The sequence below is a fragment of the Macaca mulatta genome, chromosome 3 (assembly GCF_049350105.2).
Source record: "Macaca mulatta isolate MMU2019108-1 chromosome 3, T2T-MMU8v2.0, whole genome shotgun sequence".
Lineage (NCBI taxonomy): Eukaryota > Metazoa > Chordata > Mammalia > Primates > Cercopithecidae > Macaca > Macaca mulatta.
The window spans coordinates 13959858-13985324 of record NC_133408.1 but is presented as its reverse complement, the minus strand read 5'-3'; the positions used below and the strand labels follow the sequence as shown (position 1 = coordinate 13985324).

General features: G+C 48.2%; 1 protein-coding gene and 1 long non-coding RNA gene across 2 annotated transcripts in view; one reads left to right on the top strand and one right to left on the bottom strand.

Moving 5' to 3' along the window:
• Window positions 1-5113: 5113 nt before the first annotated feature.
• Window positions 5114-25467, top strand: part of IFNGR2 (interferon gamma receptor 2) — a 36747-nt gene continuing 16393 nt past the window's right edge. Inside the window, exons 1-3 of the mRNA XM_015132994.3 lie at window positions 5114-5297; window positions 17119-17251; window positions 23708-23913. Of these exons, the coding sequence (XP_014988480.2) occupies window positions 5228-5297; window positions 17119-17251; window positions 23708-23913 (409 nt within the window). The 5' untranslated portion in view covers window positions 5114-5227. The remainder of the gene's footprint in view (window positions 5298-17118; window positions 17252-23707; window positions 23914-25467) is intronic.
• On the bottom strand, window positions 5435-7455 carry LOC144339668 (uncharacterized). Its single transcript, XR_013414938.1, has 2 exons — window positions 7283-7455; window positions 5435-6044 (listed from the first exon to the last, which is right to left on the bottom strand). It is a non-coding gene; the product is annotated as an uncharacterized LOC144339668 (long non-coding RNA).

Genomic DNA, 25467 nt, shown 5'->3' with positions numbered 1-25467 from the left:
AATGATATTTTGTGATGGCCCCACTGGGGAAGCAGAAATGCAACAAGTGTAGGCTGGTGAAAGGAGGGGGCTGAGGCCCATGACAAACAGTGAGAAAACCCATCCCATCACCGGAGACCTAAGGGAATTCGTCCTTTCGCTAACATGCCAATTCCTCTGACCTTGATCCTTGGAACAAGGGGCACCAAGTCACATATCAAGGCCCCACTTGGCAATGATCAAGGCCTACTTTGAGCTCAGAGCTCTTACAGTTCTGTTGAATACAGGAAAGACACTCATCTACCCACTCACAGGTGTCAGCGGCCCTGCCTTTGGCTGTGTCAATCCCCACAAAACGACAAACAGGGGAAGATGTAGTCAGAGAAGGCGATAGAGTTCTCAGGAAGTGGAGTCCAGAAGTTGTAGAATTTGGACTGTGGGTATGGCAGGAGTGGGGGGCGGGGGAGGCGTTACAGATGAAGGCAGGGAGAGGCGCAAACAGGGGGGGTGAATAGCAGAGGAAGAGGCAGACAAGTAGGGCACATGTGACCTTCACAAAGTAAAACTTCAAAGACTCACTGACGGAATAGCTGGGTCTTGGGGAGCTGTGGAGCGCTTGATTGGGCAGAGCTGAGCCTCATTGCAAGAAAACGGAACAGCATGATGAGAAGTTTGCTGTGAAATGCGGGGCACTAGACAGGCCTCGCTAGGAGCCCACACTGCCACTCATTGGTTATGTGATTTGGGGCATGATCAGCCCGGTTTTGATCCAACAAGCAAAAGCATCATGTGATGTGTGTGTATGTGTTTGTGTGTGTGTGTGTTGTTATATTATAGAGATTTGACCTCACATAAACATGACAGATGTGTGCACAGTCCAGGACAGGCAATTTCCCCCTGTCCAGTGCTGGAGCCTGAAGTCCTCAGGGCAGAAGGCCGGGAAGAGAAGGTAGACAAGAGGTGGAGGAAGCAGGGACAAGCTGAAATCTAAGGTTCATCTGCTACTCTCCTCAGTTGCTCTCTATCTCCACACCTCCAACTTACACGACCACACGAGATCCACCAGGAGCTGGAGGAGCCTGGAGCCTGTCTGTATCCCTGCCATCTAGGACATCAGCAGAGAAGCCACAGGTCATGAGCTGCAAAGATGGATGCCTTGTGCCCTGCCCCAGCCTCTCAAGGGTAAAGGAATATGGCTGCACCTTTCCTTCCATCTTTCAAGTCTTGCACATTGCTAGGGTTTGAAGGTGTCCCCAAATTCCACGTGCTGGAAATTTAATTCCCAATATGGCAGTATGGAGGAATGAGGCCTTTCAGAGGTGATTGGTTATGGTGATCCTGCCCTCATGGATGGGTGGACTCATTCATGGACTAATGGGTTCATGGACCAATGAGTTATCATGGGAGTGGGACTGGGGGCTTTATAAAAGAGGGGATGGGCGTGGTGGCTCACTCCTGTAATCCCAACACTTTGGGAGGCCGAGGCAGGTGGATCACTTGAGGTCAGTAGTTCAACACCAGGGCAACATGGTGAAACACCATCTCTACTAAAAATACAAAAATTAGCCTGGTGTGGTGGCAGGCACCTGTAATCCCAGCTACTTGGGAGGCTGAGGCAGGAGAATTGCTTGAACCTGGGAGGCAGAGGTTGCAGTGAGCCAAGCTCGCACCATTGCACTCCAGCCTGGGCAACAGAGTGATACTCCATCTCAAAAGAAAAAAAAAGAGGAAGACCGATCTGAGTACCTTAGCACCCTCAGCCCCCTTGCCATGTGATGCCCTGCCCACCTTAGGACTCTGCAGAGAATCTCCATCAGCAAGAAGGCCCTCACCAGATGCAGTACCTCAGCCTCCCAAACTGTAAGAAATAAATGCCTTTTCTTTATCAATGACCCAGCTTCAGATACTCAGTTATAAGCAACAGAAAATGGACTAAGACACACACAAACATCCTTCCCTGCCCATGTTACCTCAGAACTTTTCAGGAAGGGGAATTCTAGGAAATGCAGTTACAGTTTAGCAGACCTACCGCAGTGCAAACCCACCACAGGCCAAGTCACTGAACTCTGCTCGTGTCCCCATGGGACAGCCATTGCTTGCCTAACTGGGAGGTCTGGGTGTTACAATACCTAGAGAAGCACCACTGGCTGGCAAAAAATGTTGGCTTCTTTCTGCCATCCCCCGCCCACTCTCCTGAGGGAGGCAAGAGGAGCCCCTCTAGGCTATTAGAAATGCTTCAGAAAGGTCAACTGATTAGAAGGTAAGGAATTAATGGAAAGGGATGGTGCAGATGCAGGGTTTGTAGGGCTGAAGTGTATATAATATATGGAGCCCCGTTTATAAACAAATATACAACTTACTATAAAATTAGGCACCAAAGTATTGCTTCCCCCCCCCCCCCGGAGATGGAGCCTTACTCTGCCACCCAGGCTGGAGCACAGTGGCACTATCTCAGCTCACTGCAACCTCCACCTCCCCAGTTCAAGCAATTCTCATGCCTCAGCCTCCCAAGTAGCTGGGATTACAGGCACCTGCCACTATGCCTGGCTAATTTTTGTATTTTTAGTAGAGATGGGGTTTTACCATGTTGGCCAGGCTGGTCTTGAACTCCTAACCTCAGGTGATCCACCCGCCTCGGCCTCCCAAAGTGCTGGAATTACCGATGTGAGCCACCACATCTGGCCAAAAGTATTTCTTTAGAATGAGAAAACAAGTTACATTTTTTTTTTTTTTTGAGACAGAGTCTTGCTCTGTGGCTCAGGCTAGAGTGCAGTGGCATGATCTCAGCTCACTGTAACCTCCACCTCCCTCCTGTCTCAGCTTCCCAAGTAGCTGGGATTACAGGCACATGCCACCACACCTGGCTATTTTTTGTATTTTTGGTAGAGATGGGTTTCACCATGTTGGCCAGGCTGGTCTTGAACTCCCAACCTCAGGTGATCCACTTGGCTCAGCCTCTCAAAGCGTTGGGATTACAGGCATGAGCCACCGCACCCAGCCATCAAAGATGTAACCTTGAAGCAAACTGCAGAAGCCTTTTTCCTTAGCCTTAAAATGGGCTCCACGTCCCTCCCTTCTTCACAGTATCAACTCCCTTCACATTTATCTAACTGTATGCTTGTGTCTAGTTATGTGCCTTCTTAGAGGTTCCAGACGCTAATCTTGAGACAGACAGACCAAGCCTGGAGATCCTGCTGCAAAATTCCAGATATGACTTCAAAGCGTCTAATTAAGAATCCAGCCATTGTTGAGATGATGCCAGCCCACGCTTCCAGTAGACTAGGACCCAAGACAGCCACTGGAACAAGACAAACAGACATTGTACTTAGCATAATCCTTGCTTGACTTCCACATCGTTTTCCCTTTATAAACCCTTGTCTTTCCCACTCCCCATACCCCAGAATTCAAGGTGATTGCTTTGGGGATACGAATCCAACCACTTCCCCTTGCTAGCTTGGGAAATAAAGTCACTTTCCACCACATCTCGCTCTTGTTAATTAGACTCTGCAAGCAGCCAGCGACTGAACCAGCATTCGGTTACATCCCCTGAGGCAGATGACACTTCCGAGATCCCATAACCGATTTCTTCTTAGTATGTTGGCATCTTTCCCCCAGTCGTTTTCTTTTAATTTTATTTATTTGTTTAAAAATGGAATCCTTCTTGCAATCATGTCATTTTCAGTGCTTTTTTTTTTTTTTTTTTTTTTTTTTTTTTTTTTTGAGACGGAGTCTCGGTCTGTCACCCAGGCTGGGGTGCAGTGGCGCCCTCTCCGCTCACTGCAACCTCCACCTCCCGGGTTCAAGCGATTCTCCTGCCTCAGCCCTCCGAGTAGCTGGGATTACAGGCGACTGCCACCACGCCCGGCTAATTTTTGTATTTTTAGTAGAGACGGGTTTCAGTCATGTTGGCCAGGCTGGTCTCCAACTCCTGGCCACATGGGATCCGCCGGCCTCGGCCTCCTAAAGTGCTGGGATTACAGGCTCAGTGAGCCACCACGCCTGGCATCAGTGCATCATTTTTTAAGTGATTCCAAATTATTGCCCGGGTTTTTCATGTAACATATAAATATATCTCTATATCTGGAAATATCCAATGCATAATTCAATTGTCTGCTAGGTATTTCATCACATATTTTTACGAGCGTGGCCAATTTCAAAAGAGTTCACAAGGAGGAAATACAAGAATGCGGGAAGAGCAAAATAAGAGCTCTATGTTGCAAAACCCATTTTTGCTAACACGTCCAGTGGGCTCCCGGGACGACTTATTTTTAAATTCTTGGTCTCCCCGCACCGCGTCCCTCCTTTGCTGCGCTAGCTTATGACGCATCTTGGAAGAACAGGGCAGATTTAAAACCCTCTCCCAACAGGCGTCAGACTGGAGATGGTGCAGCCTCGGGCTGGGGAGCGGGCCTGCGGCTGCCCAGCTGCTAAAGGACTTCCTCCTCGTGCACCGCGGCCGGCTCCTGGGCAAACCCCATGCCGTTTCGAAATGCTGGAAGTTTCTGTCTCTCTCTCCCCCTCCTCGGAGCCCATTCGCCCCCAGAGCCCCACCCCCTCCTTCACTGGGCCCTTTCTAACTCCTTCCCCTTAAAACCCTTTTCAAAAGGGGGTTGACGGGGGGCGGAGGTTGCAGTGAGCCGAGATCGCGCCACAGCCCTCCAGCCTGGTGACTCCGTCTCAAAAAAAAAAAGGGGGGGGGAGCGGGGGGGAGTTGAAAGCCTAATATGTATTTTGGGGGCTATTAAAGCAAACATTTCGACTAAAGGGGCGAATCCTCGAATTGTGCGATCAAGCACCCAAGAGGAGAGTGAGGTGGGGTCAAGAGGGGTGGGGGCTCCAGGGAACGCCCGGGGGCCTGGGCCGAGGTCTTGCGGGGCCCTTCTGGAAGGATCGCGGCCCCCGAAGGTGGGCGTCCCGCGGGGCTCCAGCCTCCAGGACGTTCCGGGAGGCTCCGCGCTCCAGTAGGCCGGCTGCGTGGGGTCCCAGCGCTGCCGCCGCAGAGGCCCCCCGGGCCGCGGTTCCCGGAGCGGGAAAGTCCCGCGTGAGGGCGGGACGGGGCGGGGGCGGGGCGGGGCGCTGGCGGCCGAGCAGGGTCCCCTCCGCCTGGACGCCCCGCCGCCGCTCGGGAAGAGGCGGGCCCTGCGCGCCCTGCGCTCGCCATGGCGGTCCCGCCGGCGACGTGAGCGGCTCCGCGGACCCCAAGCGGGGCCCCGGCCGCGACCTGAGCCGCCGCCGAGCGCCCGGGGCCATGCGACCGACGCGGCTGTGGCCGCTGCTGCTCGGAGTCTTCGCCGCCGCCGCCGCCGCGCCCCCGTCAGGTCAGCCGGGCCTGGGCCTTCGCGGCGGGACGCGGGCGCAGCCGCAGCATGTGGGGGCTGGGGGACTCCCGGATCGGGGGATGGGGGAAATCTGCGGGGTGCTCAGATTGGGTGGGAATCTGTGGGGTGCTCCGGGTGGGTGGGATCTGCGGGGTGCTCAGATCGGGTGGGAAACTGCGGGGTGCCCAGGGCTAGAGAGGCCCGCGGGGAGCCCGCAGCGGGGCTGGGGTGGGCGGCCAGGAGTTCCGGACAGGAGCTGGGCAGGAGCTGGAAGACGGTAGGGCACCCCTCCTGGCGTCCTGGCCGCCGGGACACCCCTCTCCGGGAGGGGACACTCGCTGCCCCTCCGTGAAGCCAGCACCCTCGGCTGTGCCACCTCCGCCACCGGCGGCGAGCCGGGAAAGCCAGCGTAGCCACAGTCTCCGAATTTCTCGGAATGAACAACAGCAGGACATTGAATCCGGGGCTTGGGCAGAGGCTGCTTCTGCTGGCCACGGGTTCTGCAGCCTGGCCAGACCGCGCTTAGTCCCCACCTGGAGTGCCTCCCGAAGGCCTGGCTGGAAGCTAGACTGAGTCCCTTTGTAGAAGCAGCGGTGGAGCAGGGCCCAGGTCTTGGACAGGTGACGCAGACACAATTCCGACTTTGGCCTAGGGCATATTTGACACTGGGTGTGAAATCCAGACAGTTCCAGCGGTCACAGAGATGGGGCAGCAGCATTCAGGCAGGGCTCAGAACTGTCCGGGTCCCTTCAGTGTTGGGGCGGAAGAAGAAAAGTGTCAACTGAGCCAGGCATTCATTCATTCATTTAATTAATTAATTAATTATTGTTTGAGACAGGGTGTGGCTCTGTCGTCCAGGCTGCAGTGCATTGGCAGCATCTCAGCTACTGCAGCCTCCGCCTCCGGTGCTCAAGCGATCCTCCCACCTCAGCCTCCCGAGGTGGTGGGATTATTGGCCACGTCCGGCCAATTTTTGCATTTTTTGTAGAGAGGAGGTCTCGCTACATTGCCCAGGCTGGTCTTGAACTCCTGGACTCCAGCAATCTGCCGCCTCGGCATCTGAAAGCACTGGGATTACAGGTTTGAGGCACCGTGCCCAGCTGAGCCAGGCTTTTAAAACCGGTTCTGTATCCACCCAGAGAGCTTCTTACCTGGCAGCCTCCTTAACCTCTGACACCAACTAACCACGCTTATAAGCCAAACATAAAAACCAAAAGGGGGCCGGGCATGGTGGCTCCCGCCTGTAATCCCAGCACTTTGGGAGGCTAAGGCAGGATCATGAGGTCAGGAGTTCGAGACCAGCTTGACCAACATGATGAACCCCCCCCCCCCCCGCCCGCTACTAAAAATACTTAGCTGGGCATCGTAGCGCCTCCCTGTAATCCCAGCTACTCAGGAGGCTGAGGCAGGAGAATCGCTCAAACCCGAGAGGCAGAGGTTGCAGTTAGCCAAGATCTCGCCACCACACTCCCGCCTGGGCGACAGAGCAAGACTGTGTCTCAGAAAAAGAAAAAAAAAAGAAAAAGGGCGAAAGACCTTAATGACAAATGTGTGGTTAGAATATTCTTGCGTATGTATCTGCATTTGTTTTGCTGGGTTCTTTCCCGTGGGGAGAGTGATATCATAGGTTGGACAGCCCTTAGTGTTGAGAACTTAGAAGATTCTTCCCATTCGATAACGTTGTGTTGGGGGTTTGTTTCTTCTACTGGCATTCCTTGCAAAGGTCCGTAAGTTCCGTATCGCCTTGATCTGGGGTGCCTTGCATTCGAGGAAATTATTAACTGCTTTTCCATGGCAGTCAGATAGATGGGTTCAAATCCTGACTCCACTTCCACTCAGCTTCAAGTCTAGAGCAATCTGTGTGTGCCCCCTCCCTAGGCCTCCTAATGAGAGTTGATGATTGCCCTAGTGTGAGATGAGCAGGCAAGTGACTTCATACCAGAGAGGAGTGACTAGTGGTGATCTGTGGACTGTTTGTGACTTACCTGTAATGAGTCCAGAGGTTGAACGATACATTTAGAAACTTTATTATAGTTTGACGTTGCCACAACATCCAGGTGCCTGTCCATCTTGCTAACGATTAACTTTTATTGTATTCTACAAAAGTTTTGGTCTGTGTGAGATATTGCCAAAAAAAAAAAAAAAAAAAAAAAAAAAGAGCCGGGCTCGGTGGCTCACACCTGTAATCCCAGCACTGGGAGGACGAGGCGGGTGGGTCACCTGAAGTCAGGAGTTCAAGACCAGGCTGATCAACATGATGAAACCCCATCTCTACTGAAAATACAAACATTAGCGGGGTGTGCTGGTACACACCTATGTCCTAGCTACTTGGGAGGCTGAGGCAGGAGAATCACTTAAGAGGCAGAGGTGCAGTAAGCTGAGATCACGCCACTGCACTCCAGCCTGCGCAACAAAAGCAAGACTGCATCTCAAAAAAAACCCAAAAACAAACAAAACTGGCTCTGTCACTCCTTTGAAAAGTGGTAGCAGCTGGGCATAGTGGGTCACACCTGTAATCCCACTGTGTCCAGAATTGGTAGGTTCTTGGGCTCCCTGACTTCAAGAATGAAGTCGCAGACCCTTGCAGCAAGTGTTACAGTTCTTAAAGACGATGTCTGGAGTTTGTTCCTTCTCATGTTCGCACATGTTTGGAGTTTCTTCCTTCTGGTGGGTTCGTGGTCTCACTGACTTTAGGAGTGAAGCTATAGACCTTCCTGGTGAGCGTTACAGCTCTTAAGGTGGCACATCCCAAGTTGTTCATTCCTCCCACTGGGTTCGTGGTCTTGCTGCCCTCAGGAATGAAGTTGCAGACCTTCAGGGTGAGTGTTATAGCTCATAAAAGCGGCATGAACCCAAGGAGTAAACGATAGCAAGATTTATTGCAAAAAAACAAAAGAATAAACTTTCCATACTCTGGACCAAAACCCAAGCAAGTTGCTGCTGCAGACTGGGACAGTCTGCTTTTATTCCCTTATCTGGCCCCACCCACATCCTGCTGATTGGTCCATTTTACAGAGTGCTGATTGGTACGTTTTACAGAGAGCTCATTGGTTCGTTTTTGACAGGGGGCTGATTGGTGTGTTTACAATCCCTGAGCTAGACACAGAGTGCTGATTGGTGCATTTACAATCCTCTAGCTAGACTTAAAAGTTGTCCAAGTCCTCACCAGATTAACTAGACACAGAGCACTGATTGGTGTGTTTACAAACCTTGAGCTAGACACAGGATGCTGATTGGTGTGTTTACAAACCTTGAGCTAGACAGAGTGCTGATTGGTGTATTTATAATCCTTTAGCTGGACATAAGGGTTCTCCAAGTCCCCACTAGATTAGCTGCAGAGGACTGATTGGTGTATTTACAAACCTTGAGCTAGACACAGGGTGCTGATTGGTGTGTTTACAATCCTTGAGCTAGACACTGGTGACTGGTGTGTTTACAATCCTTTAGACAGTGCTAGACAGAAAAGTTCTCCAAGTCCCCACTAGATTAGCTAGATACAGAGCACTGATTGGTGCATTTACAAACCTTGAGCTAGACAGAGTGCTGATTGGTGTATTTACAATCCCTTTAGCTAGACATAAAGGTTCTCCAAGTCCGCAGTAGACCCAGGAGCGCAGCTGGCTTCACCTAGTGGATCCCGCACCAGGGCCACGGGCGGAGCTGCCTGCCAGTCCTGTGCCGTGCACGTCCTGTGCCGTGCACCCCCCACTCCTCAGCCCTTGAGCGGTTGATGGGACGGGGCGCCACAGAGCAGGTACAGCGCTCTTCCGGGAGGCTCGGCCGGGCAGGAGCCCGCGGCGTCGGGGAGGCCCGGGCATGGCAGGCTGCAGGTCCCGAGCCCTGCCTCGCGCGGGGCGAGGCAGCTGAGGCCCGACGAGATTTTCAGCGCAGCGCCAAGGGGCTGGCACTGCTGGGGGACTTGGCGCACCCTCCACAGCTGCTGGCTCGGGTGCTAAGCCCCTCACTGCCCAGGGCCGGCAGCGCCAGCGGCTGCTCCAAGTGCGACCCGGCGAGCTCACGCCTACCCGGAACTTGCGCTGGCCCGGGAGCGCCTTGCGCGCCTCGGTTCCGGCCCGCGTCTCTCCCTCCACACCTCCCGGCAAGCAGAGGGAGCCCTCTCCCGCCTCGGCCAGCCCAGAGGGGAGCTCCCACAGTGCAGCAGTGGGCTGAAGGGCTCCTCAAGCGCGGCCAGAGTAGGCGCTGAGGCCGAGGAGGCGCTGAGAGCAAGCGAGGGTCGCCAGCACCTTTGGGAGGCAGAGGTGAGTGGATCACCTGAGGTCAGAAATTCCAGATGAGACCAGCCTGGCCAACATGTTGACAACCCCGTCTTTACGGAAACTACAAAAATTACCCGGGCATGGTAGTCGGCGCCTGTAATTCCAGCTACTTGGGAGGCTGAGGCAGGAGAGTCGCTTGAACCTGGGAGACAGAGGTTGCAGTGACCCGAGATCAGGCAACTGCACTCTAGCCTGGGCGGCAGAGCGAGACTGTCTCAAAAAAGAGAAAAAAGAAAAGAAAAGTAGTGGTGCTTTAAACTAATCTCTATTTTGCAACTATTTGAGCATTTTCATATTAAACAGCTTAAAAACAAACCTAATGGATATTTTCAAGAGAAACCCTTTTTTAGTGAAAAGACAAAGTGAAAATATTCACAATGATTATATGGCAAATGGGTGGTAGAAAGGTTTTCACACTTTCCCATAACTTACCAGTGTAATTTTGAAATTGCTTTTATGGTCAGAGAAAAAAAAAATGTTGGAAACTCTTTTTTTTTTTTTTTTTTGAGATAGTATCTCCATCGTTCAGGCTGCAGTGCAGTGGCATGATCACAGCTCACTGCAGCCTCAACCTCTCGGGCTCGAGCCTTCCTCCCACCTCAGCCTTCTGAGTAGCTGGGACTACAGGTGCACGCCATCATACCTGGCTAATTTTTGTATTTTTTGTAGAGATGGGGTTTCACCGTGTTTCCCAGGCGGGTCTTGAACTCCTAGGGTCAAGAGATCCACCCACCTCAGCCTCCCAAAGTGCTAGGATTGTAGATGTGAAGCCCCAGCCTGGCACTGGAAGCAAATTTTTTAAAGGGAGACATAGTATCTATCCCTTAGAGTTGTATAAGGGTAGAATATATAAAATATGGGACCTGAGGCAATTTGTAGCAATGCCCTGTTAAGTAGTGGCCATTTGCTGTAGGTAGAAAAATGTAACCAACAGCACAAGTGCAGTAAGTCAACTGACTGTTCAGCTAGTTACCTGAGTGTTGAGGAATTAAGGCTTCTATTTGTAATTGTAGCAACTGCTGCAGACTTTTTCAGGGGATTGGGTATGTACTGTACCACAGAATTTTTTATCATTATTTGCTGACTTGAACAGCCAAAGCTTCTCATATGCTTAGAGGCCACCGAGAAAGACAGTGTAAGTCCCTAGCAACTTAAAAACCATTGCATATGAATGTCCACTGGGTACGATCCCGAGTGTTCGTAATCTCAGCAAGTGAAAATATCATGTAGTTGGAATGCTTTTGCCACCTTTATAAATGATCATGATAGTAACATTTATTGGTCAGACGAGATGCCAAGTGCTTTATATACATTACCCCTCTTAATTTTCTCAGCCATTCTTTGAAACTAGGTTATATCTCCATTTTACTCCCTAGAAAGGCAAACCGTTCTTGATAGGAAGAGCCAAATAATCTAGGTCAATAACTTGATGTCCAGTTTTTGTTGCTGCTGTTGTTTTTGGGACAGAGTCTCGCTTTGTCGCCCAGGCTGGAATGCAGTGGCACGATCTTGGCTCACTGCAACCTCTGCCTCCCAGGTTCAAGCGATTCTCCTGCCTCAACCTCCCAAGTAGCTGGGACTATAGGCACCTGCCACCATGCCTTGCTAATTTTTATATTTTTAGTAGGGACGGGGTTTCACCATGTTGGCCAAGCTGGTCTCGAACTTCTGACATCAAGTGATCACCCTGGCCTCGGCCTCCCAAAGTGTTGGGATTACAGGCGTGAGCTACCATGCCTGGCCTAGTATTTCTTGAAGAGAACAATTTCCTGGTTATGGCTGAGGAATCAGAAAATGCTTTTTTACTTCTCATCTGTAAGGTGATGGAGGTGGGATCAATGATGTTCACCTAATTGATTTTCATCATAATGTACCCCCCATAGAAAGATCCTAAAGGGTCAGTCCTTAATTGTCAAGATTAAATGATTAATGTTAATTATATTTTATTTTATTATCTGTGTGTGGTTTATGTTAATCAAACTATGCTGTTAAGACCCAGGATATCCTCCTATTTTTTTGTTTGTTTTTTGATATGGAGTTTTGCTCTTGTTGCCTAGGCTGGAGTGCAGTGGCATGGTCTCAGCTCACTGCAACCTCCGCCTCCCAGGTTCAAGCGATTCTCCTACCTCGGTCTCCCAAGTCACCGTGATTACAGTTGTGCGCCACCACACCCAGCTAATTTTTGTATTTTTAGTGGAGTCGGGTTTCACCACGTTGGTCAGGCTGGTCTCGAACTCCTGACCTCGAGTGATCCACCTGCCTCAACCTCCCAAAATGCTGGGATTACAGGCATGAGCTACCGCACCCAGCCCCTCCTATTCTTAAATATGCATCATGTCTGAAATGCCTGGATCTTAGATAGATAGATCAAAGGTGGTGGGATGGGTCAAGAAGGCAGAGTTTGTTCATTCACCTCTTTACTCGTTGTTAAATGGTCCTACTGTTTAGCCCTGAGTGTATAAAAATGATTAAGACAGTCAATGTAGAGAATAGTCTACTTAGAGACATTGCCAGAATGTCTGTATTATCATACATACTATAATAGATACACATGTACTGTATGCCATGATTTTTCAAAAGTACTAGAATAGAAATATTTTTAAATGTTATAGGACACTATTTGTCAGGAAGAGTTGAGGAAAGTCCAATAGAGGAAGAACAAACTGAGCTGGGTTTTGAAGCATGGAGTTTCAGATTAAAGAAAAGAGGAAAAGGCCAGGCGTGGTGGCTCATACCTGTAATCCCAGTACTTTGGGAGGCCGAGGCAGGTGGATCACAAGGTCAGGAGTTCGAGACCAGCCTGGCCAAGATGGTGAAACCCTGTCTCTACTAAAAATACAAAAATTAACTGGGCGTGGTGGCGGGCGCCTGTAATCCCAGCTACTCGGGAGGCTGAGGCAGGAGAATCGCTTGAACCCAGGAGGTGGAGGTTACTGTGAGCCGAGATCGCGCCACAGCACTCTAACCTGGGTGACCGAGCAAGACGCTATCTCAAAAAAAAAAAAAAAAGAAAAAAAAAAAGAAGTAGAAGAGGCTGGGTGCAGTTGCTCATGTCTGTAATCCCAGCACTTTGGGAGGCCAAGGCAGGGGAACCTCTTGAACCCGGGAGGCTGAGGTTGTAGTGAGCCGAGATGACGCCACTGCAACACTGCACTCCAGCCTGGGGGACAGAGCGAGACTCCATCTCAAAAGAAAAAAAGAAGAAGAAATAAAATATGCAAAATTATATAGGTCCAAAATAAAATAGGAGAGAGTGTATGGTATTTTAGGGAGTGGTGATGATTAGTCTGTTTGAGATAAGATCTTGAAGGATTTTCAACTTACTCAAGTTTGAACTCTACCCTCTATGCCAGGAATTCACAGATTTTTCTGTAAAGAACTAGACAGTATGCACTCAGGTAGTTATAGAAGTTGGATTAAATGGCTGATTTCTCAATTAGATATGGCATTTGAGACTCTGCCTAGGGAGAGTGCTCAGGTCATGCTTATATGTGAAAATGTGTAGTTATTTTTTCCTCTTGCTCTCGCACATGCCCCTTGCTTTCCTAAGCTGAGGTTTTGAAAATGAAATTTTCACAGTTGAGTGAAAATGCCCTCTATAAGCACGTGTATTTCCTTCTTTAAAGAATTTCCTCTCAGGAATAAGAAGAATTGTTCTCTACTGTATTGTAAGACTTGGGGTTCGACCATGAACGCATTAGTCCAGTTCAATAAGCTTCATTTTTCTTGTTGGTAGTAGGGTACATTTTGTGGGAGAACATACCAATAATTTCCTTGCCTTCAGGGAAGTTTAAGCTTATTAAAAGCAGTTACAGATATATTACAGATGTATTATTCAGGAAGTTTCTCAACAGGCAAGAAGGTTCAGCAAGTTCATTGTCTTAATTACAATAATTTTTTTTTTTTTTTTTTAGACGGAGTCTCTCTGTCACCCAAGCTGGAGTGCGGTGGTGTGATCTGAGCTCACTGCAGCCTCCACCTCCCAGGTTCAAGTAAATTCTCTGCCTCAGCCTCCCGAGTAGCTTGGACTACAGGCACCCACCACCATGGCTGGCTAATTTTTGTATTTTTATTAGAGATGGGTTTTCACCATCTTGGCCAGGCTTGTCTTGAACTCCTGACCTCGTGATGCACCCACCTCGGCCTCTCAAAGTGCTGAGATTACAGGCGTGAGCCACTGCAGCTGGCCTACAACAACATCTTTTTTTTTTTTTTTTTTTGAGATGGAGTCTTGCTCTGTGGCCCACGCTGGAGTGCAGTGGTGTGATCTCAGCTCATTGCAACCTCCGCCTGCCGGTTTCAAATGATTCTTGTGCTTCAGCCTCCCAAGTAGCTGGAATTGCAGATGTGCACCACCATGCCTGGCTAATTGTTGTATTTTTAGTAGAGACGGGGTTTTGCCATGTTGGCCAGGCTGGTCTCGAACTCCCGAACTCAGGTAATCTGCCTGCCTCAGCCTCCCAAAGTGCCAGGATTACAGGCATGAGCTACCATGCCCATCCAATTAGAGTAACTTTTTACATGTTGTATTTTTAAAACTCATAACTTATAATCTAAAATTTATGCTCAGCACAGCTAACTTTGGAGACATACCAAGAATGGCCAAATTTAGATTTGATTTTTATTTATTTATTTATTTTTAGAGATGGGGGGCGTCTCGCTGTGTTGGCCAGGCTAGAGTGCAGTGGCTATTCACAGGCATGATCATAGTGCATACACTATAGCCTCGAACTCCTGGGCCCCAGTGATCCTCCCACCTCAGCCCCTTGAGCAGCTGGAACTACAGGTGCGCACCACCACGCCCAGCTAAATCTGGATTGTGTGGAGTCACTAGGTTAGTGGTAATGTGTTACTGCGGTAAGAGGAACCTTAATACAGGAAATAAAAGTTGTCGTCAGATTCTTTGAATGCCCAGCCCTAAGCAGGCACTCACCCTGTTCCCGGAAAGAGCTGGGTCCAGCTGTGTTTTCTAGTGGCCCAATAACAAGAAGCAGACAAACTAGGGAAAAAGAGAGTTTATTGCTGTAACGGGAAGGTCAGAGATAATTCCACCAGACCAACTCAAAGTGTTTGATTTTCTTCGTGCTTGCATAGGTTTGGGTTATGTGCCTATGTGCGGTATTGCACTTGCCAAAGTCTATGGGTAACTAATTTTGTTTCAACTAGAAAGTCAGGGCCAAAAAAGTGCTTTCTAAGTCTAATCAAGGTGTGAGAGCCCCGGTACCTTCAAGGCCTGCCTCCTAAATTCTATTTAACGAGGACTGTGGTACCAGAGTGTTGGTTTATTTATTTATTTTTGAGACAGAGTGCCACTCTGTCGCCCAGGCTGGAGTGCAGTGGCACGCTTGCTGCAACCTCCACCTCCCGGGTTCAAGCGATTCTCCTGCCTCCGCCTCCCAAGTAGCTGGGACTACAGGTGTGCGCCACCACGCCTGGCTAATTTTTCTATTTTTAGTAGAGACGGGGTTTCACCATGTTGACCAGGCTGGCCTTGAACTGACCTCAGGTGATCCGCCACCTGACGTCCCAAAGTGCTGGGATTACAGGCGTGAGCCACTGTGCCTGGCCAGGTGTGTTTATTTCTATCTTACCTCATTTACAGTTTGGTCCGGAGAGCTGCCTTAGACTCTCCAATAAATCTATTCAAACAGCTGCCTCTGTTATCTTGACTTGCTCCAATTTTGGGAGAAGCCTGTGTAGGAGCTGTGTTTCATCTCTGGGTTTGATGTCTGGGCATCAGTTTCCCTGGGCTTAATTATTAGCTTACTGTGAAGGCACCGTTGTGGAAATTTCTCTGCGTAGTTAGGGTGCTATTCAGGTCTGTCTGTGTGACTGTCATGCAGGACTGTCTGTGTAACTGTGGGGAGCACTGACCTGCCACAACCCCTCTCTGGAAGCAAGCATCCAGTCCCCGCTGGCTTTGGGGATTCCTAGGTCATAGCAGCCACAGCACGCCCATTGGGCCTGCCTCTCACCAGGCAGCTTTACCTGTCTGTCTTCGGCCCAGGATGTCGTGAGGCCTGCTGTGTGTCAGGAGGAGTGTTGTCAGCTGGTTGGATGAAGGTCACCCAGAGCTCATAGGTGTGGAGGGGAAGGGCATCCTATAACTAAACAAATGGCCACGGACTTGGCAATTCATCTTTCAGAAGAAGAGCCAGTGGTCAGGCTGTCAGCTGGTCTCTTTGAGGTTGGTTGCATTTACCGAAAATGCGTGGCTTGAATTTCCTCCTTTGGATTTTGAAACAGCATGTTTTTCAAACCTTTCGTCCAGCTTCTGGGCGTTTCTTATTAATCTTTTTGGTGAAAAGTCTTATCCTGATCATGTTTTCTTTCTAAGACAAAAGGCTCCCTGTGGAGCACCTGCCTGGGGAAGGGAGAGGTTGGGCTTGTTTCTTCTAGGTCACCCCAGAGAGGGGGATTCTGAAATTGGTGGTGTTTCCAGGGGAGTATATTCTTTCTCTGTTTATTGTCCCCTAACCTTTTTTTTTTTTTTTTTTTTTTTGAGACGGAGTCTCGCTGTGTCGCCCAGCCTGGAGTACAGTGGCGTGATCTTGGCTCCCTGCAACCTCTGCCTCCTGGGTTCAAGCGATTCTCCTGCCTCAGCCTCCTGAGTAGCTGGGAGTACAGGCACTCACCACCGCACCTGGCTAACTTTTATATTTTTAGTAGAGACAGGGTTTTGCCATGTTAACCACACTGGTCTCGAACTCCTGACCTCAAGTGATCTGCCTTCCTCGGCCTCCCACAGTGCTGGGATTACAGGTGTGAGCCACCATGCTCTGCCATATTGTCCTCTAACTTTCATGTGCATGAGAAGTAGCTGGAAAGCTTGTTTAAAATGCAGATTTCCTGGCCTGGGGTGGGGCCTGGGGACCTGCATTTTAACCAGCGCAGCACCCCAATGATTGTGATGCTGGGGGTCCTTGAGAAACACAGCAACTCTGATGGTGGCCAGAAATCGGCGTTCCTTGCCCTCCCCTGCAGCTTGGGCTTTGCGTACCTGATTTAGGGTGTTTGTGCGTGTGTAGTGCGTGCATGTGTGCACGTATTTGTGCACATTTGCCAGACACTCCGTTGGTACTAAATCTGAAGCTAATGCGTGTCACATGACCACCACTTTAATCTTCCCCACCGCCCTCTGGGTGTATCATTATTGACCCCTTATTCCTGAAAAAGAAACTCAAGCTGAGACAGGTGAAGTGACCTGTCCCGAGCCCAATGCATTTACTAATAGTAGAACTGGGACCCCAGTCCGGCCAGACTCCAGGGTCCAGGACCTGTTCGTAACAACTGGGACCCACAGGTGGAAAGGTTGCCCCAGGCGCCTCTTTTCTTTTTGCGCTGCTTGTACCAGTAGGGCCATCTTTGTAGCCAAAAGTCGGAGGCTTGGGACCATGCCCAGGGGGACCTGGTAATGCCATTTCTGCACTCTGACAAAAACTGAGTTTATGAATGACTTAGGTAATGTGCATTGAAACATTTTTGTAATTATTTCCCTCTCTCTCCTCTCCTCCCCCCTCTTCTTTTTCTCTGTCCCCTTAAAGACCCTCTTTCCCAGCTGCCCACGCCTCAGCACCCGAAGATTCGCCTGTACAACGCAGAGCAGGTCCTGAGTTGGGAGCCGGTGGCCCTGAGCAATAGCACAAGGCCTGTTGTCTACCGAGTGCAGTTTAAATAGTAAGCCGGTATTTCTGTTGGATCCTTGCTGGGAGCTGTGGGGGCGTCGTGGGGAACCCTAGGGCCACATACTAGTTCCTGCCTCTTTGCAGGGTTTGTTATCAAACCCGTGGGAAGCACATCTTTCTTGGAGCTTGTAAAATCTCTGAGGACAGAGGTTTCACAACCTCCCACTCGTCTGAAGGCTTAAACGACACTGGCGGTCAGGATTCTGCTGTCTAACCACACAGGTTCTTGCTTTGGTGGAAAGTTTATTCTTTCGCTGGTTTCGGGAGAAGGGTTGTAAAAGTAGGCTTCCACCATGGAAGAGCAGGAGGCAGCTTTTAGTCTTCATCTTCGGGCTTAAAAATCATATTGATTTAACCTTATAGACCAAATATGGCCTGATCAGAAATTTGTTTTGTTAATTACAATGAATTCTCAGTTTCTCAAGTGGTTTTCCATTTTGTGTATTATCCTGGCTCCTTCATCTGTCTCTTGCCTCTTCAAGCTTTTGCAGAATTGGCCATCACTTGATTTGCAATATAAATACATATAGAAAGAGGGCAAAGTCCACATCCTATGTTATTTTTTGTTTACATTGTTAAGTAGATTAATTGAAGAGTAAGGGGAAGTTTTTGGCTAAGCCATTTTGTACTATTCGGTAAACCAAATGTAAAGACATGATGATGTCCAGTGCCTGGGAGATGGGATTGGTTCATATGTGTTCACCTGATGCTGTTTGCAGTATCAATTAGCATAGCCCCTTCAGAGAGTAATTCTACCAGACATTTGAAGTCGTGGAAATGTCCGTAGTAGTTTTCCAATGTGTGTGTGTGTGTGTGTGTGTGTGTGTCTGTCTGTCTGTTGTTTTGAAACAGAGTTTCCCTCTATCGCCCAGACTGGAGTGCAATGGCATGATCCCAGCTCACTGCAACTTCCGCCTCCTGGGTTCCAGTGATTCTCATGCCTCCTGAGTAGCTGAGACTACAGGCATGAGCTACCACGGCTGGCTAATACGTATGTTTTTAGTAGAGATGGGGTTTTGCCATGTTGGCCAGGCTTATCTCAAATTCCTGGCCTCAAGTGATCTGCCCGCCTGGGCCTCCCAAAGTGCTGGGATTGCAGGTGTGAGCCACCATGCCCAGCCTTCATAGTAGTTTTATCCTACACAGATAATTCAACCCCCATCAAAAAAAAGAGAGACAAAAACTATAATCATGAAGAGATACATGGAAGTGTATATTCATATCCATCAGTAGGAAAGTGACAAATTGTAGCTGCTAACTTACGCTTGAACACTAAACCACAGACAGCCACTAGAAAGGATAATTAGATGTCATCTGTCAGAAATTGCAACTCCGTAAACTTTGGCATGTATTTGTATTTGTTATTTCTTATTTTTGTTACTTAAAAAAATTTTTTTTATTTACTTTATACTGAAAAGTTGCAAGTGATGTGTATTTATTGTCAAGAATAGAAAGGGGTCGATCACGGTGGCTTACACCTGTAAAAGAATAGAAAAGTAGGTCAGGCGCAGTGGCTCACGCCTATAATCCCAACACTTTGGGAGGCCGAGACGGGCGGATCATGAGGTCAGGAGATCGAGACCATCCTGACTAACACGGTGAAACCCTGTCTCTACTAAAAATACAAAAAATTAGCTGGGTGTGGTGGCGGGTGCCTGTAGTCCCAGCTACTTGGGAGGCTGAGGCAGGAGAATGGCGTAAACCCGGGAGGCGGAGCTTGCAGTGAACTGAGATCGCGCCACTGCACTCCAGGCTGGGCAACAGAGCGAGACTCTGTCTCAAAAAAAAAAAAAAAAAAAGAAAAAAGAAGAGAAAAGTAATGTGGAAAAATGACAGGCAATTGATTTGTTAGAAGAGTAGGTTTCCAGTTGTTTTTGAGACAAAGTCTCTGTTGCCCAGGCTGTAGTGCAGCGGCACGGTCTTGGCTGACTACAACCTTCACCTCCCAGGTTCAAGCAATTCTCATACCTCAGCCTTCTGTGTGGCTGGGATTACAAGTGTGCGTGCGCCACCCCACCCAGTTCAGATAACTTCTTATTCTTTTTTTTTTTTTTTTTTTGAGATGGGGTCTCATTCTGTCCCCCAGGCTGGAGTGCAGTGGCATGATCATGGCTCAATGCAGCCTCAACTTCCTGAGCTCAAGAGATCCTCCCACTTCAGCCTGCCGAGTAGCTGGGACTATGGGCGCACGCCACTGTACCCAGCTAATTTTTAATTTTTTGAAGAGATGGAGTTTCGTCATGTTGCCCAGGCTGGCCTCGAACTCCTGGGCTCAAGTGATCTACCCACCTCAACCTCCCAAAGTGCTGGGATTACAGGAATGAGCCATCACATTGGCCTTTCTTATTTGTTTTTAAATGTCTGTTATAACAGTATTTGCTTAATAGAAACAGGTGCTAAAGTGAGGTTTGAGAGTTATCTCTAAATCACATTTATCTGTTCTTCCAGTAGTTATAAATAACCAACATTAAGTCACCTGTAATTAATGGAGCAATCCACCAGAACAGGCTACACAATTTGCAAAACCCAGTGCAAAATGAAAATGTGAGACCCCTATTTAAAGAGCATTAAGAATTTCAAGTTAGCTACTGCAGAGCATCAAATGAAGTGCCTTTCTGAGAACGGGGCTTGATGTGAGCGCACAGGTCACATGTCATGTCAGCATTCAGCAAACATAATATCCTAGGGCTAAACAAGAAACTTGGGAGAGTCACAGCCGATGTATTGACTTAGCCTTGACAGCTGATTGATGGGCTTAGCATTGCTTGGCCTTGAACAGGGAAGTATGTTTGCTGGTTTTCAGAGGAGATGCTTCTAAAAATAGAAGAAAACGTTACTGCATTTAAAAAAAAAAAAAAAAAAAACCTTTGATAGCGTTTCATATGATAAACTAACCTGTTTCACTTTATCTTCTTTTCAAAAAGCATTTTGTAGATATTTTCTCAGGGAGAAAGTTTGGTTTTATTTTATTTGTTATTTTTTTTTAATTAATTAATTTATTTATTTATTTAGAGACAGAGTCTCTGTCATCCAGGCTGGAGTGCAGTGGCGTGATCTCAGCTCACTGCAACTTTTGGCTCACTGCACCTCTGGCTCACTGCAACCTCCACCTCCTGGGTTCAAACGATTCTCCTGCCTCAGACTCCCGGGTAGCTGAGATTACAGGCACCCGCCACCACGCCCGGCTGATTTTTACATTTTTAGTAGAGACAGAGTTTCACCATGTTGGCCAGGCTGGTCTTGAACTCCTGACCTCAGGTGATCTGCCCGCCTAGCCTCCCAAAGTGCTGGGATTACAGGCATGAGCCACTGCGCCTGGGTAGAGGTTGGTTTAGTAAAAGAAACATAGGTTAGGATACATGTGAATGTTCCTGTTAGAAGAAGGTGAAATTGAGGATGATTTCTTTTTCTTTTTCAGTTTGTAGATTTGATAATGGAAGAGGACCTTTGCATTTGTTTTCAGATACTTTGTTTTTGATACAAACATGTGTTTGGGACTTTTTACTAGTTTTGAGGCTTGTGAGACTTAAACTTCCACCCTGTTTCTCTACAATAAAGCATTGCTATGATTAGAAATGAAGATGCCTTTGTGTTTTGACAGTCGGAGTAGCAAGACCGAAATTACATGGAGCACTTTGTGGGAGAATCTCAAGTCTAAATCATGGGTAGCAGACAGTGGCTGCAGGCTATTTGGCTCCCAGTGTTTAATTTTTTTGTCTTCAATTAGTTGACAGCGTTATGAAATCTGGATTTTTTCACTTAGAAAAAAAAAAATACATAACAGGAAAAAAAAAAAAACAATCCTGGTTTTAGTTTTCCTTGAAAATGCAGACGGTTGGGCAGCAAGGCCCTTCCCAGGTCACGCCTCCTGGTCTACTGCCAGCCTCTCTCTCAGACCTGCCCAGCCCTGTCTTCTCAAACATTTGTTTTTCATTTTCTTCTGATTTTAGTAGCAATCCGTGTGCTTTATAGAAAATCTGGACAATCTAGAAAAGTAGAAAAAAATAAAATTAAAGTAACCTGTTGTTCTACACTCTAAGAATAATCACTATTCTCATTTTTACTTTTTATTTTATCTTATTTATTTATTTATTTATTTATTTAAGACAGAGTCTTACTCTATTGCCCAAGCTGGAGTGCAGTGGCACAATCTCAGCTCACTGAAACCTCCGCCCCCTGGGTTTAAGTGATTCTCCTGCCTCAGCCTCCCGAGTAGCTGGGATTACAGGCGTCCGTCACCATGCCTGGCTAATTTTTTTTGTATGTTTAGTAGAGATGTGGTTTCACTATGTTAGCCAGGCTGTTTTTGAACTCCTGACCTGAAGTGATCTGCCCACCTCGGCCTCCCAAAGTGCTGGGATTAGAGGTGTGAGCCACTGCACCCAGCCACGATTCTCATTTTAGACTTTTTTTCTAAATTCATTCTCTTGTTTGAAAATGTGTGTGTGTGCGCGTGTGTGTAAACCAATCTGGGGTCACACTTTTGGGGTCTCTTTCCTTTTTTTATTTTAATTTGCCATAGTTCAATGTGAGCATTTTTTCATGTAATTATTACTGTGTGGACATTGTATGTTTCATTATGTGACATATCACATGTGCTGTATTTAACTTTTCCCCACTCATGGGTGTAGACAGTTGGCAGTTGGTGCCTGTCCTAAGTCACATCCTCGAACATGAATCATATCTGGTTATTTTCTTACACTTCTAGAAGAGAGGTTGCTGGGCCAAAGGGGATGGACTTATTTAACATTTTTGTGAGTGACCTCACAAAGGCTGGACATAGCTCTTGAGTCCCAGAGACAGGCTGAGCCTCGGCAGTGGCAGGGGTGTGGAGGAGCAGGCCCCGCACCGCATTGGAGGAAGAGCCGTGCATGTTGCTCTTGGAGGAGGAGGAGTGGGGTGGTTAGAGGGTCTTTAAGTATCTGTCTACCTTCAAAAAGAAATCACTCACCTCTTCCAGGGCACGCCCCTCACCCCCCGCCTGGGAGGTGAGGCTCATGGTTTGCGATCCCTCTCCCCATTAGGGTCTGTCACCCTGGAGCTGGGTAGTAGGTATCTATTGCGAGTGTCTTCATGGAAGCCCTGGCCATGCATCTTGAAGTGGCTTTCATCTTGTCCCTTGCCACTTAAACGGAAGATGCATTTCGGAGAGGGTTGGAGGTACAGTTAGAAGCATGTGTGATACGTGAAAGCTGGTGGCCGTGGGGATACGGAGTGGTCTCCAGTCTCGTCTCCTGTCTCCCATGACCTTGCTTTCTGGGCCATAGTTGCTGTCCTAGAAGGGACACTATCCACAGCCCCTACTCAGGCTCCCAGCAGCCACCTCCTTGGCCTTTCTGAAGACTGTCACCTAAGGTAAAGAGGTCAGAGCTGGGGACTAGAGTCCCGTGTGGGGCTGTGGCATTGGAACTCTGGGAAAGGCACTGTCATTCACAAGGATGTGTGGCCATGTATTTGGCAAGATTTTCATATGGGTGAGACAAATCCTCTTTAAATGGGCAGCTATGGGGTGGAAAGAAACTCCACACCAGCAGGAAGCAGGACTGGAGTTTGTATTAATGCAGGTCCATGCCCAAAACATAGGCTACAGAGACTGAGTTTGAAGAATTAAAATCAGTTATGGGATGGAATGGGAGAAAATACTTGCAAATCATATATCTGACAAGGGAATTGTATCCAGAATAGATAACGAACTCTTACAATTCAACAATTAAAAGACAAATAACCCAATTAAAAACCACAGCTGGGCACCGTGGATCACGCCTGTAATCCCAGAACTTTGGGAGGCCAAGGAGGGAGGATTACTTGAGTCTAGGAGCTCAAGACCAGCCTGGGCAACATGGAGAGACCCCAGCTCTACAAAAAAATTAAAAATAAAAGTAGCGACTGGGCACAGTGGCTCATGTTTATAATCTCAGCACTTTGGGAGGCCAAGGCGGGTGGATCACATGAGGCCAGGAGTTTGAGACCAGCCTGGCCAACATAGTAAAACCCCGTCTCTACTAAAACTATAAAAATTAGCCAGGCATGATGGTGCATGCCTGTAATTCCAGCACTTTGGGAGGCCAAGGCAGGTGGATCACTTGAGGTCAGGAGTTGGAGACCAGCCTGGCCGATATGGTGACACCCCATCTCTACTAAAAATACAAAAATTAGCTGGGTGTGGGGCTTGCACCTGTAGTTCCTGCTACTCGGGAGACTGAGGCACGAGAATCACTTGAACCCAGGAGGTGGAGGTTGCTGTGAGCTGAGATCGCACCACTGCACTCCAGCCTGGGTGACACAGCAAAACTCCATTTCAAAAAAAAAAAAAAGGGATGGGGGGGAACTGTGGAGTATATATAAATTGTATCTCAATAAACCTGTGTTTTGAACAAAAGCTCTGGGGAAACTGTTACACATAAAGCAGAGGGAATTCTGTGAATTGAAATCCTTTTTTCCTTCCCAGCACCGATAGTGAATGGTTCATGACCGACATCATGTCCATAGGGGTGAATTGTACACAGATCACAGCAACAGAGTGTGACTTCACTGCCGCCAGCCCCTCAGCAGGCTTCCCAATGGATTTCAATGTCACTCTGCGTCTTCGAGCTGAGCTGGGAGCACTGCATTCTGCCTGGGTGACAATGCCTTGGTTTCAACACTATCGGAATGGTAAGAGAACGTGGGTATGGAACTTCCTTTATACTTTCCAGGTTTTTTTCACTTGCAGTATTGACTCCACACACCTCTGTTCTGCCTCTCATCCTAAATGACCAGCAGACAAAGGGATAGCATGGTCAAACCCACACTCTGATGTTGGAGTCCGATGCTAGGAGAGTATGATTTGCTAAACCAGGGGTTGGCCAGCTACAGCCTGCAGGCCAAATCTGGCCCACCACTTGTTTTTGTAAATAAAGTTTTATTGGGCCGGGCGCGGTGGCTCAAGCCTGTAATCCCAGCACTTTGGGAGGCCGAGACGGGCGGATCACGAGGTCAGGAGATCAAGACCATCCTGGCTAACACGGTGAAACCCCGACTCTACTAAAAAATACAAAAAAAAAAACTAGCCGGGTGAGGTGGCGGGCGCCTGTAGTCCCAGCTACTCGGGAGGCTGAGGCAGGAGAATGGCGTAAACTCGGGCGGCGGAGCTTGCAGTGAGCTGAGATCCGGCCACTGCACTCCAGCTTGGGTGACAGAGCGAGACTCCGTCTCAAAAAAAAAAAAAAAAAAAAAAAAAAGTTTTATTGGCACACACAGTTGCATCCATTTTTTATTGTGTCTATGGCTGCTTTCACACTACAATGGTAGAGTAGTTGCAATAGCAACCGTTGAGCCTGCAAAGTCTGAATTTACTGCGGCTCTTTGCTGAAAAAGTTTGCCAACCTCATGCTAGAAGGGATGCTAGCATATGTATCTGATCACCCTCACTTATTCTGGTGCAACTTCTTTTATGTTACAGAATAGGCACTTTGAATGGTGCCTGGCATGTAGTAGGTATTCAGTAAATATTTGTCGAATGACTGAGTGAACAAATGTGTCCGCAGATATTGGAAGGAGACTGAAGAACCCTCAGATTCCAGTTCCTACATTTGTTGCTCCCGTAATTCATTTGTCACGTGGTCAGCCATGCCAGATGCTTCTTCCGTGTCTGGCTTATGCACACACAGGGCATGAAACTTACTTGGATCGTGATTTAGACAAACTAATATATAAGACAATTGAGAAAATATGATCACCGTCTAGATATTTGATATATAATGAAGAATTATCGTTGACTTATTTTCAGTGTTGTAATGGTGTTTTGGTTATGATTTTTAAAGGGGGAGGTATTCTGGTTAAGATGTTAAAGTTTATGTTATGTGTATTTTAACCAAAATAAAAAGTTGGGGGAATAAAAAGGGTTCCTGCTGGGTGCGGTGGCTCACATCTATAATCTTGGCACTTTGGGAGGCCGAGGCAGGCAGATCACTTGAGGTCAGGAGTTCGAGACCAGCCTGGCCAACATGGTGAAACCCTGTCTCTACTAAAAACACAAAAATTAGCTGGGCTTGGTGGTGCGTGCCTATAATCCCACCTACTTGAGAGGCCAAGGCAGGAGAATCACTTGAACCCGGGAGGCAGAGGTTGCAGTGAGCCCAGATCACATCACTGCACTCCAACCTGAGCAACAGAGCAAGACTCAGTCTCAAAAAAACAAAGTTAAAAATTTTAAAAAGTGTTCCTGTA